The sequence below is a fragment of the Osmerus mordax genome, chromosome 2 (assembly GCF_038355195.1).
Source record: "Osmerus mordax isolate fOsmMor3 chromosome 2, fOsmMor3.pri, whole genome shotgun sequence".
NCBI classification, from domain to species: Eukaryota; Metazoa; Chordata; class Actinopteri; order Osmeriformes; family Osmeridae; genus Osmerus; species Osmerus mordax.
Genome location: NC_090051.1, coordinates 13,871,545 through 13,893,560, shown reverse-complemented (window position 1 = coordinate 13,893,560; position 22,016 = coordinate 13,871,545). Strand labels below are relative to the sequence as shown.

At 39.9% G+C, this 22,016-nt stretch overlaps 1 protein-coding gene across 1 annotated transcript; it reads right to left on the bottom strand.

Moving 5' to 3' along the window:
- Nucleotides 1-422: 422 nt before the first annotated feature.
- si:ch211-214p13.9 (cell surface glycoprotein CD200 receptor 1-A) lies at nucleotides 423-7,462 on the bottom strand. The gene is made up of 7 exons (XM_067259749.1): nucleotides 7,153-7,462; nucleotides 5,522-5,593; nucleotides 2,635-2,949; nucleotides 1,650-1,940; nucleotides 1,378-1,483; nucleotides 1,232-1,280; nucleotides 423-1,007 (listed from the first exon to the last, which is right to left on the bottom strand). Exons 1-7 carry the CDS (start codon nucleotides 7,223-7,225, stop codon nucleotides 918-920), a joined length of 996 nt encoding a protein of 331 aa, XP_067115850.1. The 5' UTR covers nucleotides 7,226-7,462; the 3' UTR covers nucleotides 423-917.
- Between the last annotated feature and the right edge of the window lie 14,554 nt (nucleotides 7,463-22,016).

The following is a 22,016-nucleotide window of genomic DNA, read 5'->3' as shown; positions in this document are numbered from 1 at the left end:
TGGCAGCAATTTAAAAGAAGTAACTTTTTCCATGTGAATTCTAAAATGTAAAAATACTGGGTGATAAAACAAACATATACCTATCTAGGAATATATATACAGTTTGATACATTGCATCCAAAATTTGTAACATTTACATCCATGGGTGCCCATGTTACATCATCCACAACATTGCCAAACAGGCTGGGCTGGTAATTATGGAGGTAAGCATAATCATGTATGCTTTCAGTTACCTATCCATTAACCCTAATGCTAAGTAAAATAGTTTGTTATACTGTTGTGGACTATACAATCGCTAGCTAGCATATCATTGTGTTGGTGACTGTGTTTGGCAAATGTTATGTTTCACAGGTATATGCTTGTTATCAATCCAGTTTTTTGGTGTAGACACACAATTTTGTACTAATCTGTCATATTTATAACATATTTATTTATAAAGTATACATAGTATGTTAAATACTGTATATGTGTTAATGTTTACAGATAATGTGAATTCAACATCTGTGCACATCCGGTTGTGAAGGAATATCTTGATCATTACAAGGTCTCAGTCAACAGTCAAAAATGAGTGTTAGAATATTTTAGCACCAGGCACGCAAATTTGTCTGAAAACCTCCCACACACCCTCAGCCTGCTACCAGTAGTCTCACAAAAGCGAGTCCAGGGTTCACAGGAGGAACAGAACACAAGTTAGGCTCACTTTCTCAGTTCTGTTGTAAACTACTTTTCCACTCTGATCAGAAGACATTTATCATCAAGTCTATGAGGCTCTCCCTGTTTTGTTTTTTCCATTTATAGTTTCATAAGCTTCCAAATTCTAAGGGGAGTGTGTGGTTCCTTGTGTGTGTGTGTGTGTGTGTGTGTGTGTGTGTGTGTGTGTGTGTGTGTGTGTGTGTGTGTGTGTATGTATGTGTGTTTTATTTAAAGAAATCGTCAGAAGAGTTGTAGATGGTGTTTACACGCTGCACATAGCTGGCGTATGGCTCAACTTCTTCCACTTCATCAACCTGAGAAATACAGACACCATCAGTCACATGTTCACAATGACAATATTCGGAATTCACTGTCTTAACTCCATCATTACCAACAGCGTTACAGTATATGTTCATAACCCCCATCAGTACCAATGGTGTTCATACACTGTCATAACCCTATCATGTTAATAAGAAGCTGTGATAGGTCATAGATAGGGATCATTTAAAAGTGTGAAACTGCAGGGTTCTTTACATACCGGTGAACATTTTGACTCCTCCGGTGTGGTGTTGGACACAAAGCAATTCCTTGAAATCCAAATTGACATGACACAAAACTGTCTTCAGAACCATATAACTACATGCAACTTTTAAATGAATTATTGTACCAATTTAGAAATCCTACCTGATTGTGTGAAGGTTCCTCAGAGTGAAGTATATACCGCCAAAAACTGCCATGACTATACTGACGGTTACCACAGAGATGACGATGATCTGAGATTTTTGGGAGTCTGAGAGGGAGACATAAATACATGAAGTAGACCTGATACTTATTCATTATGCTGATATTTATTTAGGGTGGTTGATTACACAATCCCTCCCAACTGCACACAACACACCATACAAGAACAAGGCAACACACTGACTATCTGAACCCCTTTAAAACTCAACTCATACCAGAAAAAGAATCTTTTGTTGCGATATTCGGATCATGTGTCTGCTCATCTGTCCAGGAAGGATGACTGACAACACAGCTAAGGTTTGTCCTGGCAACGCCCTCGGCTATTACCAAGCGACTGCTCACAGAATGGAAGCCATCCGAAGTGGGCTTAGTTGTGATCACAGCTGAGGAGGAGTTCCATGTGGTCCTCCAGGTGATGGAAGCAGCAGGCTTGCCTCTGTCAGCCTCACACACAGCCGTATACCTGCTGCCCTCTTTCTCTATCCAGGCAGAAACGATTGGAGGAGCTACACAAAAAGGAATCAAGGAGATTAATCTGAAACTTGTCACACCATCTCAGTATGTTACGGTTAAGTCTAGTACATTTTTGTAGGGATGCACGATACATTTCGGATAGACAAGTTAATTTAGTTATAGCTGATAAATAGAGCCAAAAATATGAAGCCAATTTTGCTTTCATTGACTTTACAAGCGCAGCATGCTGTTGTCATGCTCACAACATCAAACTGCTGCACATGGATAGGTAAAGCCATGCAGTGTTAACTTTCTCTTGGTATCAATAGTAGGGACAGCTCCGCAGTAAAAAATGTAGCACCAACCATTTTTTCAACAATGTTTACATTTTGTGCTACGAACTGTGACGGATGTAGTTCAAGTTTCAAAGTACAAGGAACAATGTTATGGCGAAGTAGTATGTCCCAATTGTTTGCATACTGCATGCAAAAGTAAGTACTTTGTAATGGCAGCTGCAATACATATTAAAAGAAAAATCGATGAGTTATATAGCACTACCAGGGGGTGGAAATTTGGGAGCAGAGTTACTACTTATTAAAATACCAAATATTATTTAAGAAAATATATATATATTTGTTGTCTTATCGGTATTGACAATGAAAAGCAGGTTGAAAAATAACGTGCATTCCCTACATTGTTTTGAAAATTGTAGGTAGTAGGTACCAGTGGTTGTGAATAATGTCTTACCTATTACCAACACTTCAATCTTTGCAGCGTAGCTCCCTCCTTTATGAACTGTTTCACAAAAGTAGTAGCCTTCATCTCTCTCAGAGAACTCTGGGATGTGCAGATAGGACTCTCCATTGGTTGTATTGCACAGGGTTTTGCCATCGTTGCAGGTGTTCATGTTTTGGCCATCTTCAGTAGATGATATTTGACACTGGGATGATATTTTTTCATGGGTGGGTATCTTCCAGATAGTGTAGATCATTTCACTCCATGTCTTGTTGCTGCACTGCAAAGTGACATTACTCCCTACTCGGAAATTCTCACTTCTGTGGACTGAAAAATACAGAATTTCATTTTTGCGAGTACAAACACTGAGAGATACATACAATAAAAAGAATTCTCGGCATCTGATTTGATTTAGCAAGGCTATGATATATAATATAGGCTTGTCTGTGACACACACTAAAGGATAGGCCTATTGAGAGTGCTGAGTTTGCCATTTAGGTACAACTACTCAGCTAGAGTCAGGATAAAAACCCTGGACAAACAACAAAGTGACCCAAGAACCGAACAGGGGACTAGAGGGGGTACAGTTATAGGCAGTCCCTATCGATGTCACAAAACAATACAAAACCGCATTGTATCACAAAGGAGAGAGCTGTTCCAATCTGTCTTTGGCCTAATTTACAGTGGGTTCCCGGTCATTTGATTGATTCGCAATTGTGGTCAATCACAGAACTGTGTGTGACCCAGGAAGCAAAACTCGTAGGCTAAACTTGGGAAAACATTTAGGCTTTTCTGTGTAACTAGAGCTAGCTATCTTTTTCCAAGAACTTCTCTATACATCGTGGCATATCCAGCAGAACAAGTTTTCATTTGTTGTACTAAATAAAAGAATGGAAAAAAATATTAATTGGTTACCATTATTACAAATAAGCGTTTTTGGTTTCATTTTTGTTCCTTGAACCGGTTCAAAGCCTTTCTTCTGACACACAATGACCTTACCTAATGTGGTTAAAGTATATAACTTAATTCTGTCAGATCAGAACTAAATCAGAATGAACAACTACATATATACATGTGGTTAAGAGCAGAGTAGCTCATTCTGTTTGGTAGGAAATATCTATCAAAGTGGATTACTACGTCTATAAATGTTGTGAAGAGTATAGTAGTTCATTGTGTCAGGTAGGGAATGGACTACCACCTCTATATGTGGTTAAGAGTAGGGTAGCTCATTATATCAGGTAGGAAATATCTAATATGATGATGATAGATTGTGATGTGCCCAGATGTCAAATGTTGCAATGCACCAGAGGAGAATCCTAGTGGTCAGACATTTCTCAATAGAAGAAAGAACAGAGTACAGTTCAAAATATTTTATATAATCAACCATTTACATGGACAGAAATTCCCATCATATTGTCAATTTCATGCAAGACATTGCACATTACACATTACATGTAACAGTGGACTTGAATGCTTTTAAAATTAAGTATATATTATAAATAATAAGTAGGCCCTATGCATTTTTATATAAAATATACAGAAATATTAGTTGTAAAAATGTCATTAAAAAACGGACCCCTGTGCAACCGACGCAAGCAAGCACACCCTACAATTTCCCCAGAAATTGTACCCTCTCTAGTTAGATATGTCATTAGACATGTCATCACACTCTGATGACAATCAAAATCGAAATAACGACTTAATATCTTGACTCGAAATAACAAGATGTTTTATATATTATCATCCTCGCAGGTGTTCGAGTTTTGGCCATCTTCAATTGATTTTATTATATAGACTGCAGGTCACAAAGAGAGCTGATCTGAAATGAATTCATAAATATGTTTATGATTAAACAACCAGGCAACATTACAGAATTAAGAAATACAACATAATGGTGGAATCGCATTTTCTGTTGTACTGTCCAATACAACATTTATAAATAACAACATCCATCATAATTGATTTCACAGTACACCAACATAGTAGGACTGAAACAGAATTCTTGTTTTCAAGAACATTTGAAGAAGGGAAGAAAACCATGAAAAAAGTTGTTTTCATGCACCCAAACAGCTAGTTTGCAACAACAAAAGCTATGCTAAACAACTGAAAAATAAGAAAGAAAAATAAATTCTAGAAAATTTTAGTGACAACATTTAATCTATTATAAATAAATTACATTTACCTGTAAAAACCGTTCTTTCCACCATGAAAATGCTGTGTAGTTTTGGGCACTAGTGCGTAGTGCCCATGATGCAGTCGATGATTAAGATGCCAGTGAAACACACAATTACAGATTGCTTGAACTGTAGATAATGCACAGTGCACATATAGTTTCGGCTCGCGAGAACTTAGTGCAGCTCAGTCAACTCAAGGTGGCTGAGTCGAGAGCGAAGAGAGCAAGCCAAACTGGTGGCAAACAATTTTTTATGACGAACTGCTTATCCAAACAACGTCAATCGCGACACTGCACTCCATTGGTTTAGAAAGAGCACACCTGCAAAATATGAACTTTGCAGAGTGCCCGCGACTCTAGATAATCGTGGGAAACTAAACCCATTCTAATACGCGGATACACACACACAGATTCCTGTGTCCAAAATGCTCCAAAATGCACTGCACATGCGCACATCCTGTTGGTAGGTCGTTGTGAGCAGTAGCTTTATTTGTCAGGACAGCAGTAGTTTACAAAATGTAGCAATTTTGAAATTACCAACCACTACGCTCTAATCCCCACTACCTTCCATCCATTCATTTCTATAGGCCACATTTTACCACAAAAACTTGGCCGCATATAAAACTTTATGAATAAACAGTACAACAGAACGTTCCACAAAACACATTTGCAACGCAATGGGGGACGGGTTGGAATAATAATAATAATAATAGTAGAGATATTTACCATGGAGTTTGGCTTGCATGTTGGAGGTGGAGGAAGGGGTGGAGCGATAGTTAGCGCTATTGGGGTTGTTTCCTGAGGGACAGTGAAAGGGGGGGGAGGGGGAGGTGCAAGTTAGCTGCATAGCGTTATCAACATTCAGTTACATTATTTTCTAATTGTTTTACTGGAGATTAATTTAGTGAAGGTTGATTAAATCAGCCCTATCCTAGTTCTTATCTCAACATGACAAACTGAAAATCATCAAAGTGCTGGTTACAGAGGGGGTTAGGTAAACATTCACTGTAGCTGTTCAGAGTAGCTGTTCAATAACTGTTCATATAGTATATGGTCCGAATATAAGAACGTTTTTTTCTGGAAATAGCATAGTTACAATTATGGTCAAAAAGACTGAAAAGAAGTGTAAAACTAGATGTTAACGCAGAACATAGATTTGTACGATACTTAGTTTCAGGTGAAATTCAGTATTTAACTGTGAAGTGAATTTACAGTGTTATCACTTTTGTGTTGTGTTTTTGCATCTTGTAAATAAACCCAACATTGTATCGTTGTCATGTTTGTAGTCTTCTATACATCTTCTTTTTCTACAGGTACACTCTTGCACTCTTGTGGGGAGTTTCATGTTGTTCAATTGTAACTTGTTTAACTGCATGCTCTTATGGTTTTTCCCTTTGGCACTTATTTGGTTTTCCACGATGTATGCTTCATGTTTTGGCTGCTCGCAATGTTTGGGGCTATCTCGTTGTTATGAGTAGTGACCTATGCTCTTTTGTAAAGCTCTCTCTTGGAAGTCGCTTTGGATAAAAGTGTCTGCTAAATGCATAAATGTAAATGTAAATACTGTATATCTTTATGTAGCAAGGAGAGAATAATGTCAAACACCACACAAAGAAAAGCAGTTCCATTGATTACAAAACATTTTTGCTATTTTTGCTCTTGCTTCCTTCAGCAGATGTTTGGCCGGTTATGGTAAACTGTGTGTAGTATGATCTCATGGAAGATTGAGTTATAGCATTCTACCCACTAAAAAGGAAATTTCAGGGTTACAGACTTTCCCTCTTTAATTTCTATTCTTGTTTGTTTATGCTCAACAAGAGTAACCAACACCTGTGGTCGACTGGGAAACCCACAGGACCCACACTTTAAAACTCATGCTCAACTTTGAATCCCCCCAAATTGGAAAGCACTGCTATATCACTTTCATAGATCTTTGTGAAATGATCATTTCCACAAAGGAAGAGTAAAGAAACATCTGAGAATTCAAATTCTAAACTAGGTCAGTCTGTGCTCCTCCTTCCGAACTGAACTCTGCAAGATTAGTAAATCTTCAGAATGGCACAGAATGGCACAGAATGTGAAAAATAACAATAGCCATGGATCATATAAGAACAGAATTTCACAAAGTGGTGTGTGGGGACTGCAAGAAATAAATTCCTGACCTAAGGAGATAGAAAGACTACTTGACTTGACACAAACAGCATAGTCGGAAAACAAACTTGGGCACTTGTATCTGTGATATTTGTTATCCATCTGAATGTGTGGAACCTTGAATTGACCTCAAACTAACAGCCTACTGTACAGGCATCTGTACACTATGAAAGCAGTTAAAGAAATACTTTTTTAGGTTAACAGACCTTCCACAAGACTCCATGTTTCGGTCACTGCCAGGAAATATAGCACAGCTCCTAGTATCCACATGTTCCTCATATTTTCAGTAGATCCGAAACATTCCTCCAAACTAAACTAAAAATCCTGCACTTTCAATCCTGTATCCCGGAATCATCAATGTAAACTTGAAGGCCTCACACCTTCCTTAAACTCTAGAAACCATAGCCCTGAAGCCCTTGACTATTCTTTCCTTTTCCCGCCAGTCTTTTTGATCTTCCTAAACTTTTTTTTCCTTCTTCAGATGTTCTCTGAAATCTTTGGACTCTTATTGTGACCTTCCTTTTCTTTCTCACTTCTTGCTCTTCCCTACTATTCTCCCTTTTCAACCCCCATCCCCCTCCCACACAGGGTGACGTTGTCAGCTCTGACGGCAGTTTCCCTTCTGTCTTGTCACATGACTACATCCGAGACAGTTATGAAGCTGTGGCACAATAATATTTACAAAGTGCATTGGTTAGAATGCAGACATAAAATGGAGAATATGTCAACATCTGTATTTTGCCTATCTGGCCTTCAAGTGGCCAGACCCTATTTTGGTCCAACCTGATTGATAGGAGTTAGTCCAATTTAGTACAGATAAATAAGCAAATAAAAAGGTAGCATAGAATTTTTACCTAATTCACAGTAAAGCAGACCTGCTACGGCTCTTATCAGACTCATAGTGGTTTAAATCTGCAACACTGCTGGCTCAGCTTATCACCATTTACCATTTTATAAGACTAATGAACCAAACCGCAAATTCAGCAGAAGAGATTTTTTATGTCAAGTAAAATTTTCAGTTATACAGGATGTGGTTTGAGCATACAGAGGTATATATAGAGGTTAATATCAGAAGTCTTCATCTGTGTAATAGCAGGATTGTCACCCATGAGGTCCCATCCATCTCACCTTCCTGTGAGAGAACAGCTAGATGGAGGTAAGGAGGGATTGAAAAGACAGTGGTTTTTGTGACTCATCCTGTACATTCATATACCCAATGATTGGGTAACCCCCCCCCCCCCCCCCCCCCTACACTTGTTGATGGACTCATCAAAAAGTGCAACATCTCTATTTAAATAGGCGGCCCAACAAAACAAGAAAAATCCATTAGCTGTTGCAGTGACAGAGATTATGTTCCTCCTTCTGTGGTTTAGTTAGGTTAATATTAGCCAACATTTGCGAGGGCAGCAGGCAGCAGCAGATCAGCTGAGCATGAGTTGCCAACACTCAAAAAGGAACAACGTTTTTCTCTATGTGATCTCAAAAGTGTGTGTTAATGTCTGTGAGCCACCGATAAACCCTTCCACCCATTTTCCATTTCCTGTCAGCTCTGTTCACCATCTGTTCCCAGAACTGCATCCTTTGGCTCAATCAAACAACCCTTGCCACAGGCCCGTGTTGTGCCTCCAGATGCGCACACAAACCACTCGAAGGCTTTCGTCTTAATATCGCAACTAAACGGAGGGGAGACTGTCTTACATTTTAATTTTTTGTGTGAAGAGGAGAAGAATGTCGGTTGTTCTTCTCAAGACAAAACCCTTAAAACTCGACATTCAAAACGTAAAACGCTTGAGAGCCCTGGAAATGTATCTGATTAACACAAATATAGTTCAGTTAGTGATTTCTTTCTCATCTCACATTCACTTCACTCTAAAAGGTGTGCTTTTGTTCGGTTACTCATTATATTACACATAAGCTTCAGACGACATCATATTGTTTACATTTTATAATTAAAAAAACATTGGCTGGCTCAATGGGTCAGGCCCAAAGTGACCCAGGGGTCTCTAAGGAGAAACCTAAAAGAGAAGGGGGAAAAAAAGAAAAGAGGAAAGTCATTTGCTCGATTTCTCTGCCTGTTCTCGATGCTGAGCTGTGTTGGTAGACATAGGCGGCGCTACGGAGGGGCTAGCAGCTTTAGCACCCCCAAGAAAGACCAAAGCAACCCGATAGCACCGCCAAAAATAATTTTTGGAAGAAATTATATTCAGGCTGTATTCTATGGAAGCCCTGAACCGCATGGTAAAAAATAAATAAAACATCTTGTTATTTCGAGTCAAGATATTAAGTCGTTATTTCGATTTTGATTGTCATCAGAGTCTGATGACATGTCTAATGACATATCTAACTAAAGAGGGTACAATTTCTGGGGAAATTGTAGGGTGTGCTTGCTTGCGTCGGTTGCACAGGGGTCCGTTTTTTAATGACATTTTTACAACTAATATTTCTGTATATTTTATATAAAAATGCATAGGGCCTACTTATTATTTATAAAGTTTACATAGATTTAAAAGCATCTTTTTTTTTGCTGCTCATTTACAACTCAAAACACGAGTTAAGTGTAGAATGAAATATGATGTCTTCTCATTTCCCCTGCAAGAGGCAGCCTCATAGCTGAATCAACGAATAAATTCAAACATTACCATCTGCTAACTGAAAAATGCCCCCAAAAACGTAAATAAGCTTGACATTTATTTAGTGGAAAATCGCTCATTCATAAAAAGCTCACTGGTAGCGATCATTGTCAGTAACAACGCAAAATGCGATATAGCCCTGTGTGGAGAAGCTGCCCCGGTAAATTCTACTACAGTACAGTACTTGACTACTGCTGTGTTGGTCTTGGTAGCGATTGCGTTGGTTGAATTCGATTTAACGTTCCGTTGTACGGTTTAGGCTGAAATTATTTTCATGAACAGATTGACAAAGTTTAGGCTGTGGCAATGAAGTTCAGGTTAGTAGTCAGATAGTTTCACCTATTGAAAGACTTTTGATTTAAGTAAGGGGAGTGCCGAACATGTTCTGTCGCCGTTTGACTTCCTAAACAGCTGTGTAGGTGTTTTTGTAGTGTGTCTCGCGTAGGCTACAGACTACAGCGTTGCAGTGGGCAACACTGGTTTGAAACCACAGGTAATGATCATTTCACCAACAAATCGTTTACTTGTAATGTAATGTCATAGTAAATCCTACACAGAAAACAAATGTATTTGTGAGGAATGTTTATTTTAACGATTGAAAACAGATGCATCATAGACCACTGTGGTATGTGTTGCCCGGGCAACAGAGGCTAATGTCATGCTAATGCTTCAGTGAAATAGTAGACTACCGTTTCCGAAAGTAGATGTGAGCCTACTTCCTTAATAATATCAGCTAATATTGTACATTACATTTCATAATTGTGTTTCACATCACAAAGTAAAATGAGTAAATAGTTATCACCCTGGCCTCTTTGCTTGTGGCGTTTCTGCAGCTGCCTTGCAGTAAAGCTATAGTTAGCCTAGCTATTCCCTAAGTTAACAGATGCGAAACGAATGTTCTGCTACAGGTAGTCACGCGTGTTTTCGTGACGTTAGTGACGTAGTGACGTTAGTAACGTAAGTGACTGTGGCTAGCAAATTAGCCACCGTTAGCTTCACTTTTCACCACTAAAACGCAATTTCTACTTGAACCATGCAACGGAACGTAAATAAAAATACAACCAACGCAATCGCTAACAAGACGAACCTTTTGACACCGCCGTTGTGTATGTAGTCCAAATATTGACTGATCCTTAGGGGGGCGAAAATAAATAATAATAAAAACTAGAGAGGGTACAATTTCTGGGGAAATTGTAGGGTGTGCTTGCTTGCGTCGGTTGCACAGGGGTCTGTATATTTTATATAAAAATGCATCGGGCCTACTTATTAGTTATTGGTCCATCAGGACCAATGGAGGTATTGTAAAAATGGAGGTATTGGTCCATCAGGACCAATACCTCACGCCACAAAAACAGTTTCTTCCCTTCCGCTGTTGGCCTCTTCAACAAGGCCAAGGGACCACACTGACTCAAATGACTTATTGCTTAAAACACACTGCTTTTGCACTGCACCACAACATGGTATCTTGTACATTTGTATTTTTTGTAATATTTGTATTTTTGTATTTTTATATTGTAATTTACGGCAACTTATATTTATCCCACTTAGTACTGCTAGTTTATGTACCCTTAGTATAGTTAGTCCACATATTTAAATTTTAGGTATATGTTTATTGTATGCACCTTCCTGCCAAAGCAAATTCCTTGTCTGTGCAAACTTTCATGGCGAATAAATCCCTTTCTGATTCTGATTCTGATTCTCTTATAAAGATTACATAGATTTAAAAGCAGCTTTTTTTTGCTGCTCATTTACAACTCAAAATACGAGTGAAGTGTCGAATGAAATATGATGTCTTCTCATTTCCCCTGCAAGAGGCAGCTGACAGGCTGAATCAAAACGAATACATTTGGCAGACCGGTGTAAAAATTGACCTAATCTCTATGACTTAAACGTCCTTTTAAGTTGTCCCTTCTCGTGATATTTTCAGGCATTTAGCCTACTCATATTGCATTCATTCCTTATTAAAGAACCCCCTTTGAAGATTATTCTACGACTTTACCGGCAGAAGATAGAATCGCGATTCAAACAGTACCATCTGCTAACTGAAAATATGCCCCCAAAAACGTAAATAAGCTTGACATTTATTTAGTGGAAAATCGCTCATTCATAAAAAGCTCACTGGTAGCGATCATTGTCAGTAACAACGCAAAATGCGATATAGCCCTGTGTGGAGAAGCTGCCCCGGTAAATTCTACTACTACAGTACAGTACTAGACTACTGCTGTGTTCGTCTTGGTAGCGATTGCGTTGGTTGAATTCGATTTAACGTTCCGTTGTACGGTTTAGGCTGAAATTAATTATTTTCATGAACAGATTGACAAAGTTTAGGCTGTGGCAATGAAGTTCAGGTTAGTAGTCAGATTGTTTCAACTATTGAAAGACTTTTGAGTAAGGGGAGTGCCGAACATGTTCTGTCACCGTTTGACTTGAACAGCTGAGGAGTTTTTGTTAGCTACTCACACTAGTGTCTCGGGTAGGCTACAGCGTTGCAGTGAGCTACACTGGTTTGAAACCACAGGTAATGGTAATTTCACCAACAAATCGTTTACTAATGTCAGAATAAATCATATAACGAAAATGTATATGTGAGGAATGTTTATTTTAACGATTGAAAACAGATACATCATAGACCACTGTAGTATGTGTTGCCCGGGAAACACAGGCTAATGTCATGATGCTAATACTTCAGTGAAATAGTAGACTACTGTTTCCGAAAGTAGATGTACTTCCTTAATAATATCAGCTTATATTGTACATTACACATCACAATTGTGTGTCATATCACAAAGTAAAATGAGTAAATAGTTATCACCCTGACCTCTTTTCTTGTGGCGTTTCTGCAGCTGCCTTGCAGTAAAGCTATAGTTAGCCTAGCTATCCCCCAAGTTAACAGATGCTAAACGAATGTTCTGGCAAAGGTAGTCACGCGTGTTTTCGTGACGTTAGTGACGCAGTGACGTTAGTAACGTCAGTGACTGTGGTTAGCAAATTAGCCACCGTTAGCTTCACTTTTCGCCACAAAAACTTAACTGAAGCTTAAACCATGCAACGGAACGTAAATTCCAATAGAAGCAACTCAATCGCTACCAAGACGAAACTTTTGACACCTACGTTGTCTATGTAGGCCAAATATTGACTGAGTTTTAGGGGGGCAAAAAGAATAATAATAACTAGAGAGGGTACAATTTCTGGGGAAATTGTAGGGTGTGCTTGCTTGCGTCGGTTGCACAGGGGTCCGTTTTTGAATGACATTTTTACAACTGATTTATGTATATTTTATATGAAAATGCATACTTATTATTTATAAAGATTAAATAGAATTAAAGGCATTTTTTTAAAACATTAATATTTTTTAATTTACGCTGAATTTATTTAAGAAACAATTATATGTACGTGAGAAAAGTATGCGGTGACCGCGGCAGCGCACGAAACCGAGGCCTCGCATTAGACAAAGATTAAGGACAAAAGATAGCCTCACATATTTCCTTGTCTGCTCGCCGACAAGGCTTTCTCGCTGTCAACTAATAATTTACATAGACCTACTTGCTATTTTTCAAAATGTTAGCCTTTTCGTTTTTCGAAAAGGCTCGAAAAGGCTAACAGGCTTTTGTAGCCGATTGGCAATATGCACTTTCATTGGCCTCCATTCCAGACCATTGTTCTGCGTCATAATGATTATGTTTAGAATCGAACGCAGTGACGTCGAACATTTTCTCAGCACATTAGTTGCACAGCAATCATTTTTGCCTCTGTAGTAAAACATATGTTCTTTTGATTATGAACTTTGTAGATTATATAAAGGAACAATGAATCAAGATGACAAAAAAGACAAGGTAGGGTTACCTAACCCCAATCAACACTGATTATTAAAACAGTTGATATGGCTGTCAAGATAGTCATTGTTTGTTTAGTGTAATCAATTCCAATCAACTGTCATCACAAAATCATATTATTGGGTGTGCTCAAGCCTTCGGCGAGAGCACAACCTTTGTTCTCTCACATATATATTATTATTATTATTATTATTTTTATTTCTTTTTGCCCCCCTAAAACTCAGTAAATACTTGGCCTACATAGACAACGTAGGTGTCAAAAGTTTCGTCTTGGTAGCGATTGAGTTGCTTCTATTGGAATTTACGTTCCGTTGCATGGTTTAAGCTTAAATTAGGTTTTTGTGGCGAAAAGTGAAGCTAACGGTGGCTAATTTGCTAGCCACAGTCACTGACGTTACTAACGTCACTGCGTCACTAACGTCACGAAAACACGCGTGACTACCTTTGCCAGAACATTCGTTTAGCATCTGTTAACTTGGGGGATAGCTAGGCTAACTATAGCTTTACTGCAAGGCAGCTGCAGAAACGCCACAAGAAAAGAGGCCAGGGTGATAACTATTTACTCATTTTACTTTGTGATATGACACACAATTGTGATGTGTAATGTACAATATAAGCTGATATTATTAAGGAAGTACATCTACTTTCGGAAACAGTAGTCTACTATTTCACTGAAGTATTAGCATCATGACATTAGCCTGTGTTTCCCGGGCAACACATACTACAGTGATCTATGATGTAGCGTTATCTGTTTTCAATCGTTAAAATAAACATTCCTCACATATACATTTTCGTTGTAGGATTTATTCTGACATTAGAAAACAATTTGTTGGTGAAATTACCATTACCTGTGGTTTCAAACCAGTGTAGCTCACTGCAACGCTGTAGCTTACGCGAGACACACTACAAAAACATCTAGCTACAGTACACAGCTGTTTAGGAAGTCAAACGGCGACAGAAAATGTTCGGCACTCCCCTTACTTAAATCAAAAGTCTATCTAACTACTAACCTGAACTTCATTGCCACAGCCTAAACGTTGTCAATCTGTTCATGAAAATAATTAATTTCAGCCTAAACCGTACAACGGAACGTTAAATCCAATTCAACCAACGCAATCGCTACCAAGACGAACACAGCAGTAGCCTAGTACTGTACCGTAGTAGTACAATTTACCGGGGCAGCTTCTCAACACAGGGCTATATCGCATTTTGCGTTGTTACTGACAATGATCGCTACCAGTGAGCTTTTTATGAATGAGCAATTTTCCACTAAATAAATGTCAAGCTTATTTACGTTTTGGGGGGCATATTTTCAGTTAGCAGATGGTACCGTTTGAATTGCGATTCCATCTTCTACTGCCGGGTAACGTCGTACAATAATCTTCAAAGGGGTTGTTTATTCATGAATGAATGCAATATGAGTAGGCTAAATGCCTGAAAATATCATGAGAATAGAAAAACTTAAAATGACGTTTAAATCATAGAGATTAGGTCAATTTTTACACCGGTCTGCAATAATGTCACGAAAACACGCGTGACTACCTTTGGCAGAACATTCGTTTCGCATCTGTTAACTTGGGGGATAGCTAGGCTAACTATAGCTTTACTGCAAGGCAGCTGCAGAAACGCCACAAGCAAAGAGGCCAGGGTGATAAATATTTACTCATTTTACTTTGTGATATGACACACAATTGTGATGTGTAATGTACAATATAAGCTGATATTATTAAGGAAGTACATCTACTTTCGGAAACAGTAGTCTACTATTTCACTGACATATTAGCATCATGACATTAGCCTGTGTTGCCCGGGCAACACATACTACAGTGGTCTATGATGTATCTGTTTTCAATCGTTAAAATAAACATTCCTCACATATACATTTTCGTTGTAGGATTTATTCTGACATTAGTAAACGATTTGTTGGTGAAATTACCATTACCTGTGGTTTCAAACCAGTGTAGCTCACTGCAACGCTGTAGCCTACTGTACCCGAGACACTAGTGTGAGTAGCTAACAACAACTCCTCAGCTGTTTAAGTCAAACGGCAACAGAACATGTTCGGCACTCCCCTTACTCAAAAGTCTTTCAGTAGGGAAACTATCTGACTACTAACCTGAACTTCATTGCCACAGCCTAAACTTTGTCAATCTGTTCATGAAAATAATTAATTTCAGCCTAAACCGTACAACGGAACGTTTAATCGAATTCAACCAACGCAATCGCTATCAAGACGAACACAGCAGTAGTCTAGTACTGTACTGTACTAGTAGAATTTACCGGGGCAGCTTCTCCACACAGGGCTATATCGCATTTTGAGTTGTTACTGACAATGATCGCTACCAGTGAGCTTTTTATGAATGAGCTATTTTCCACTAAATAAATGTCAAGCTTATTTACGTTTTTGGGGGCATATTTTCAGTTAGCAGATGGTACTGTTTGAATCGCGATTCTATCTTCTGCCGGTAAAGTCGTAGAATAATCTTCAAAGGGGGTTCTTTATTAATGAATGAATGCAATATGAGTAGGCTAAATGCCTGAAAATATCACGAGAAGGGACAACTTAAAAGGACGTTTAAGTCATAGAGATTAGGTCCATTTGTACACCGGTCTGCCAAATGTATTCGTTTTGATTCAGCCTGTCAGCTGCCTCTTGCAGGGGAAATGAGAAGACATCATATTTCATTCTACACTTCACTCGTATTTTGAGTTGTAAATGAGCAGCAAAAAAAAGATGCTTTTAAATCTATGTAATCTTCATAAATAATAAGTAGGCCCGATGCATTTTTATATAAAATATACAGACCCCTGTGCAACCGACGCAAGCAAGCACACCCTACAATTTCCCCAGAAATTGTATCCTCTCTAGTTGCAGTTATTCTTTATTCACCACGCATTTATATTATTTGTCTCAATCTTATGAAAGGCCAATGGGGAAAGCCTTTCTCATGTTCTTGCTGACAAAGCAGAATACCTCATGTCAGAAATGGCATCTTCCAAGGCTGTGAGCAAACCTAAGAGGAAGACCAACATGAGTCGCCTGAGAGAGGCTGTGAGGGACTGGGAGAAGAGGGCCAGAGAGGCCACAGCCACAGAGAGGGAGATGGCCAAAGAGGTGGAGATGATGAAGGTGGACAGGCAGATCGTCGAGGAGACGATAGACAGGCTTCAGCAGAAGCTCCAGATGGAAGGACAGGCTCGTCTACAGGCGGAGCAAGCCCTGGCGCTGGCTCGGACCAACCTGCAGGACCAGGAGATAAGATTCCAGCTGGACCGCGACAGACTATTAGGTCTGTTGTCGGGCAAAGACGAAGCCTTGATCAGTATTCAGGCCCAGACCTCCCTGGCTGTGGCTGTCAAGTCTGAAGCAGAAACAGCAGTCGGCGTCGCCATGGCAAACCTCCAGGACACTCGCAGGATCACGCAAGAGCTGAAGGATCGTTTGACCTTTCACCTCAGAGCCTGGGAGGAGGAGAGGCAGGAGCTGATATCCCAGAAGAACCAGGCAGTGGAAGCTCTGAAGATTTCTGAGCAGGGTCTCACTCGGATGACGGCAAAGCTGCTGGAGGTGGGAAACGTGGTCCCCAGTCCAGCTCAGCTGGGGGTCAAGTTCCAGACGGAGCTCTCTGCCATTAAAGCCGAACTCCGTGCGGCCCAGTCAGCCCGAACCAAGGCTGAGATGACATGCCACATGACCAGAGCAAATCTTGTGAACCTGGAGAAAAACCTTTGTGCTGAGATTGCCAAAAGGGACGACGACATCCTCATCCTCTCCAACGAAAAAAAGGAGTCCCTCCAGGTCACAAAAAGCGCTGAGCAGGAACTGGATGCATTCCGATTGAACCTGATTAAGATGGCGGGCTCCATGACCAAGCTGCAGATTGACCTGAGGGAGAAGGACATGCGTTGCAGTGTTTTGGAGAAGGCCCTGGAAGAGGTTCAGGAAGACGTGTGCAAAATCCAAAAGGAGTTGATCTGTAAGTGTGCAGAGATCGAGTCTCTGCAAAAACAGGCTTGCCAAAGCTCAGCGGAACTGGAAGCTCTGCTCATAGAGAAAGCAGAAGAGCTTCAAGAGTTCCAAGGACACATGGAACTCCTTCGACAGCAACTTCTCAAGCGTCAAGCTGAAACCACATGTCAGGCACAAGAGACCCAAACCGAGGTAGTTCGATCATGTTCAGGGTCCATTTGAACTAGGACGGAGCCTTTTATAATGTACTGTTATGCATATTGGGTCGCTGTGTTTTGAAATGTAAACCCTGCATGCTCCCTAGTGTATTGGTTAGATTGTCATTTATTTGGTGTTTTTCAGAAATCTTCTATCAAGAGAAAGAAGAAGGGTGGCTGCTTTGGTCGCATGCTTTTCTGGAGAAGCTCCAAGAATGCATAAGGGGACACCACCGCCAACTGCCCTCGCCACCTCCCTCCCACAGCTTTCCTCAACTCACATCCACCATCATCTCCACCTCCCTCCACCCCAAACCACTGGGATCCTTACTGTGCACACACATCCATCCTCCTTACCGCCATCCATCCACCTATTTTTACACAAACCCCCAAACACACATCCTCCATCACCCTAAAACCCTCCTCTTGATATGTGGCATCACGCATGTCAGCATGCTGGCGCGATGGCTAAATAAAAAATGCCTCCCAAAACTGTGGGCCTTGTATTTTTCTCAAGGACACAACACCTCACACTCTACACTACACCTCACACTCTACACTTCACACTCTACACCCTACACCTCACACTCTACACTACACCTCACACTCTTCACTCTACACTTCACACTCTACACTACACCTCACACTCTTCACTCTACACTTCACACTCTACACTTCACACCTCACACCTCACACTCTACACTACACCTCACACTCTACACTTCACACTCTACACTACACCTCACACTCTACACTACACCTCACACTCTTCACTCTACACTTCACACTCTACACTTCACACCTCACACTCCACACCTCACACTCTACACTACACCTCACACCCTACACCTCACACTCTACACTACACCTCACACTCTACACTTCACACTCTACACCTCACACTCCACACCTCACACCTCACACTCTACACTTCACACTCTACACTCCACACCTCACACTCTACACTACACCTCACACTCTACACCTCACACCTCACACCCTACACCTCACACTCTACACTACACCTCACACTCCACACCTCACACTCTACACTTCACACTCTACACTCACACTCTACACTTCACACTCTACACTTCACACTCTACACTTCCTACTAACACCTAACACACTCCATGCTAGCACCTTCCAGACACAGTGCTTTCTGTATGCACTTACTAGGTACAAGTAGGCCTCAACCGAGCCCCTCATCCATACTGTTATAAGGTGGTTATATTGTTTGGTACTGTGTGTGTGTGTGTGTGTGTGTGTGTGTGTGTGTGTGTGTGTGTGTGTGTGAGATAGAGAGAGAGAGAGTGTGCACTTGGTGGGGAAAGGGCTGACCACAGTGAAAGAGGCTTTGCTTAACCCTCGTGCTGCCTTCGGGTCACATGACCCAAAGGTTCATAACGAACCATCGTTGTGTTTACCCAATACAAAAACAAACTAGAGAGGGTACAATTTCTGGGGAAATTGTAGGGTGTGCTTTCTTGCGTCGGTTGCACAGGGGTCCGTTTTTGAATGAAATTTTTACAACTGATTTCTGTATATTTTATATGAAAATGCATACTTATTATTTATAAAGATTAAATAGATTTAAAGGATTTTTTTTTTGCTGCTCATTTACAACTGAAAATACGAGTGAAGTGTAGAATGAAATAGATGTCTTCTCATTTCCCCTGCAAGAGGCAGCCTCATCGTTGAATCAAAACGAATAAATTTGGCAGACAGGTGTAAAAATTGACCTAATCTCTATGACTTAAACGTCCTTTTAAGTTTTTCCCTTCTCGTGATATTTTCAAGCATTTAGCCTACTCATATTGCATTCATTCATGAATAAAGAACCCCCTTTGAAGATTATTCTACGACGTTACCGGCAGTAGAAGATTGAATCGCGATTCAAACAGTACCATCTGCCAACTGAAAATATGCCCCCCAAAACGTAAATAAGCTTGACATTTATTTAGTGGAAAATCGCTCATTCATAAAAAGCTCACTGGTAGCGACCATTGTCAGTAACAACGCAAAATGCGATATAGCCCTGTGTGGAGAAGCTGCCCCGGTAAATTGTACTACTACGGTACAGTACTAGACTACTGCTGTGTTCGTCTTGGTAGCGATTGCGTTGGTTGAATTGGATTTAACGTTCCGTTGTACGATTTAGGCTGAAATTAATTATTTTCATGAACAGATTGACAATGTTTAGGCTGTGGCAATGAAGTTCAGGTTAGTAGTTAGATAGACTTTTGATTTAAGTAAGGAGAGTGCCGAACATGTTCTGTCACTGTTTGACTTCCTAAACAGCTGTGTAGTGTAGATGTTTTTGTAGTGTGTCTCGCGTAAGCTACACTGGTTTGAAACCACAGGTAATGGTAATTTCACCAACAAATCGTTTTCTAATGTCAGAATAAATCCTACAACGAAAATGTATATGTGAGGAATGTTTATTTTAAAGATTGAAAACAGATAACGCTACATCATAGACCACTGTAGTATGTGTTGCCCGGGCAACACAGGCTAATGTCATGATGCTAATACTTCAGTGAAATAGTAGACTACTGTTTCCGAAAGTAGATGTACTTCCTTAATAATATCAGCTTATATTGTACATTACACATCACAATTGTGTGTCATATCACAAAGTAAAATGAGTAAATAGTTATCACCCTGGCCTCTTTTCTTGTGGCGTTTCTGCAGCTGCCTTGCAGTGAAGCTATAGTTAGCCTAGCTATCCCCCAAGTTAACAGATGCGAAACGAATGTTCTGCCAAAGTTAGTCACGCGGGTTTTCGGGATGTTAGTGACGCAGTGACGTTAGTAACGTCAGTGACTGTGGCTAGCAAATTAGCCACCGTTAGCTTCCCTTTTCGCCACAAAAACTTAACTTAAGCCTAAACCATGCAACGGAACGTAAATTCCAATAGAAGCAACTCAATCGCTACCAAGACGAAACTTTTGACACCTACGTTGTCTATGTAGGCCAAATATTGACTGAGTTTTAGGGGGGCAAAAATAAATAAAAATAATAACTAGAGAGGGTACAATTTCTGGGGAAATTGTAGGGTGTGCTTGCTTGCGTCGGTTGCACAGGGGTCCGTTTTTGAATGACATTTTTACAACTGATATTTCTGTATATGTCATATAAAAATGCATACTTATTATTTATAAAGATTACATAGATTTAAAAGCATTTTTTTTTTGCTGCTCATTTACAACTGAAAATACGAGTGAAGTGTAGAATGAAATAGATGTCTTCTCATTTCCCCTGCAAGAGGCAGCCTCATCGTTGAATCAAAACGAATAAATTTGGCAGACAGGTGTAAAAATTGACCTAATCTCTATGACTTAAACGTCCTTTTAAGTTTTTCCCTTCTCGTGATATTTTCAAGCATTTAGCCTACTCATATTGCATTCATTCATGAATAAAGAACCCCCTTTGAAGATTATTCTACGACGTTACCGGCAGTAGAAGATTGAATCGCGATTCAAACAGTACCATCTGCCAACTGAAAATATGCCCCCCAAAACGTAAATAAGCTTGACATTTATTTAGTGGAAAATCGCTCATTCATAAAAAGCTCACTGGTAGCGACCATTGTCAGTAACAACGCAAAATGCGATATAGCCCTGTGTGGAGAAGCTGCCCCGGTAAATTGTACTACTACGGTACAGTACTAGACTACTGCTGTGTTCGTCTTGGTAGCGATTGCGTTGGTTGAATTGGATTTAACGTTCCGTTGTACGATTTAGGCTGAAATTAATTATTTTCATGAACAGATTGACAATGTTTAGGCTGTGGCAATGAAGTTCAGGTTAGTAGTTAGATAGACTTTTGATTTAAGTAAGGAGAGTGCCGAACATGTTCTGTCACTGTTTGACTTCCTAAACAGCTGTGTAGTGTAGATGTTTTTGTAGTGTGTCTCGCGTAAGCTACACTGGTTTGAAACCACAGGTAATGGTAATTTCACCAACAAATCGTTTTCTAATGTCAGAATAAATCCTACAACGAAAATGTATATGTGAGGAATGTTTATTTTAAAGATTGAAAACAGATAACGCTACATCATAGACCACTGTAGTATGTGTTGCCCGGGCAACACAGGCTAATGTCATGATGCTAATACTTCAGTGAAATAGTAGACTACTGTTTCCGAAAGTAGATGTACTTCCTTAATAATATCAGCTTATATTGTACATTACACATCACAATTGTGTGTCATATCACAAAGTAAAATGAGTAAATAGTTATCACCCTGGCCTCTTTTCTTGTGGCGTTTCTGCAGCTGCCTTGCAGTGAAGCTATAGTTAGCCTAGCTATCCCCCAAGTTAACAGATGCGAAACGAATGTTCTGCCAAAGGTAGTCACGCGGGTTTTTGGGATGTTAGTGACGCAGTGACGTTAGTAACGTCAGTGACTGTGGCTAGCAAATTAGCCACCGTTAGC

What these genes read in the sequence shown, in the direction of transcription:
- si:ch211-214p13.9 (XM_067259749.1), bottom strand. Translation starts at nt 7,225, where the DNA reads ATGAGGAACATGTGGATACTAGGAGCTGTGCTATATTTCCTGGCAGTG. An exon ending in GATTGAAGTGTTGGTAATAG is followed by an intron (nt 1,941 to 2,634) that starts GTAAGACATTAT and finishes CTTTTTGTGTAG; the next exon opens with CTCCTCCAATCGTTTCTGCC. An exon ending in AACAAAAGATTCTTTTTCTG is followed by an intron (nt 1,484 to 1,649) that starts GTATGAGTTGAG and finishes TCTCCCTCTCAG; the next exon opens with ACTCCCAAAAATCTCAGATC.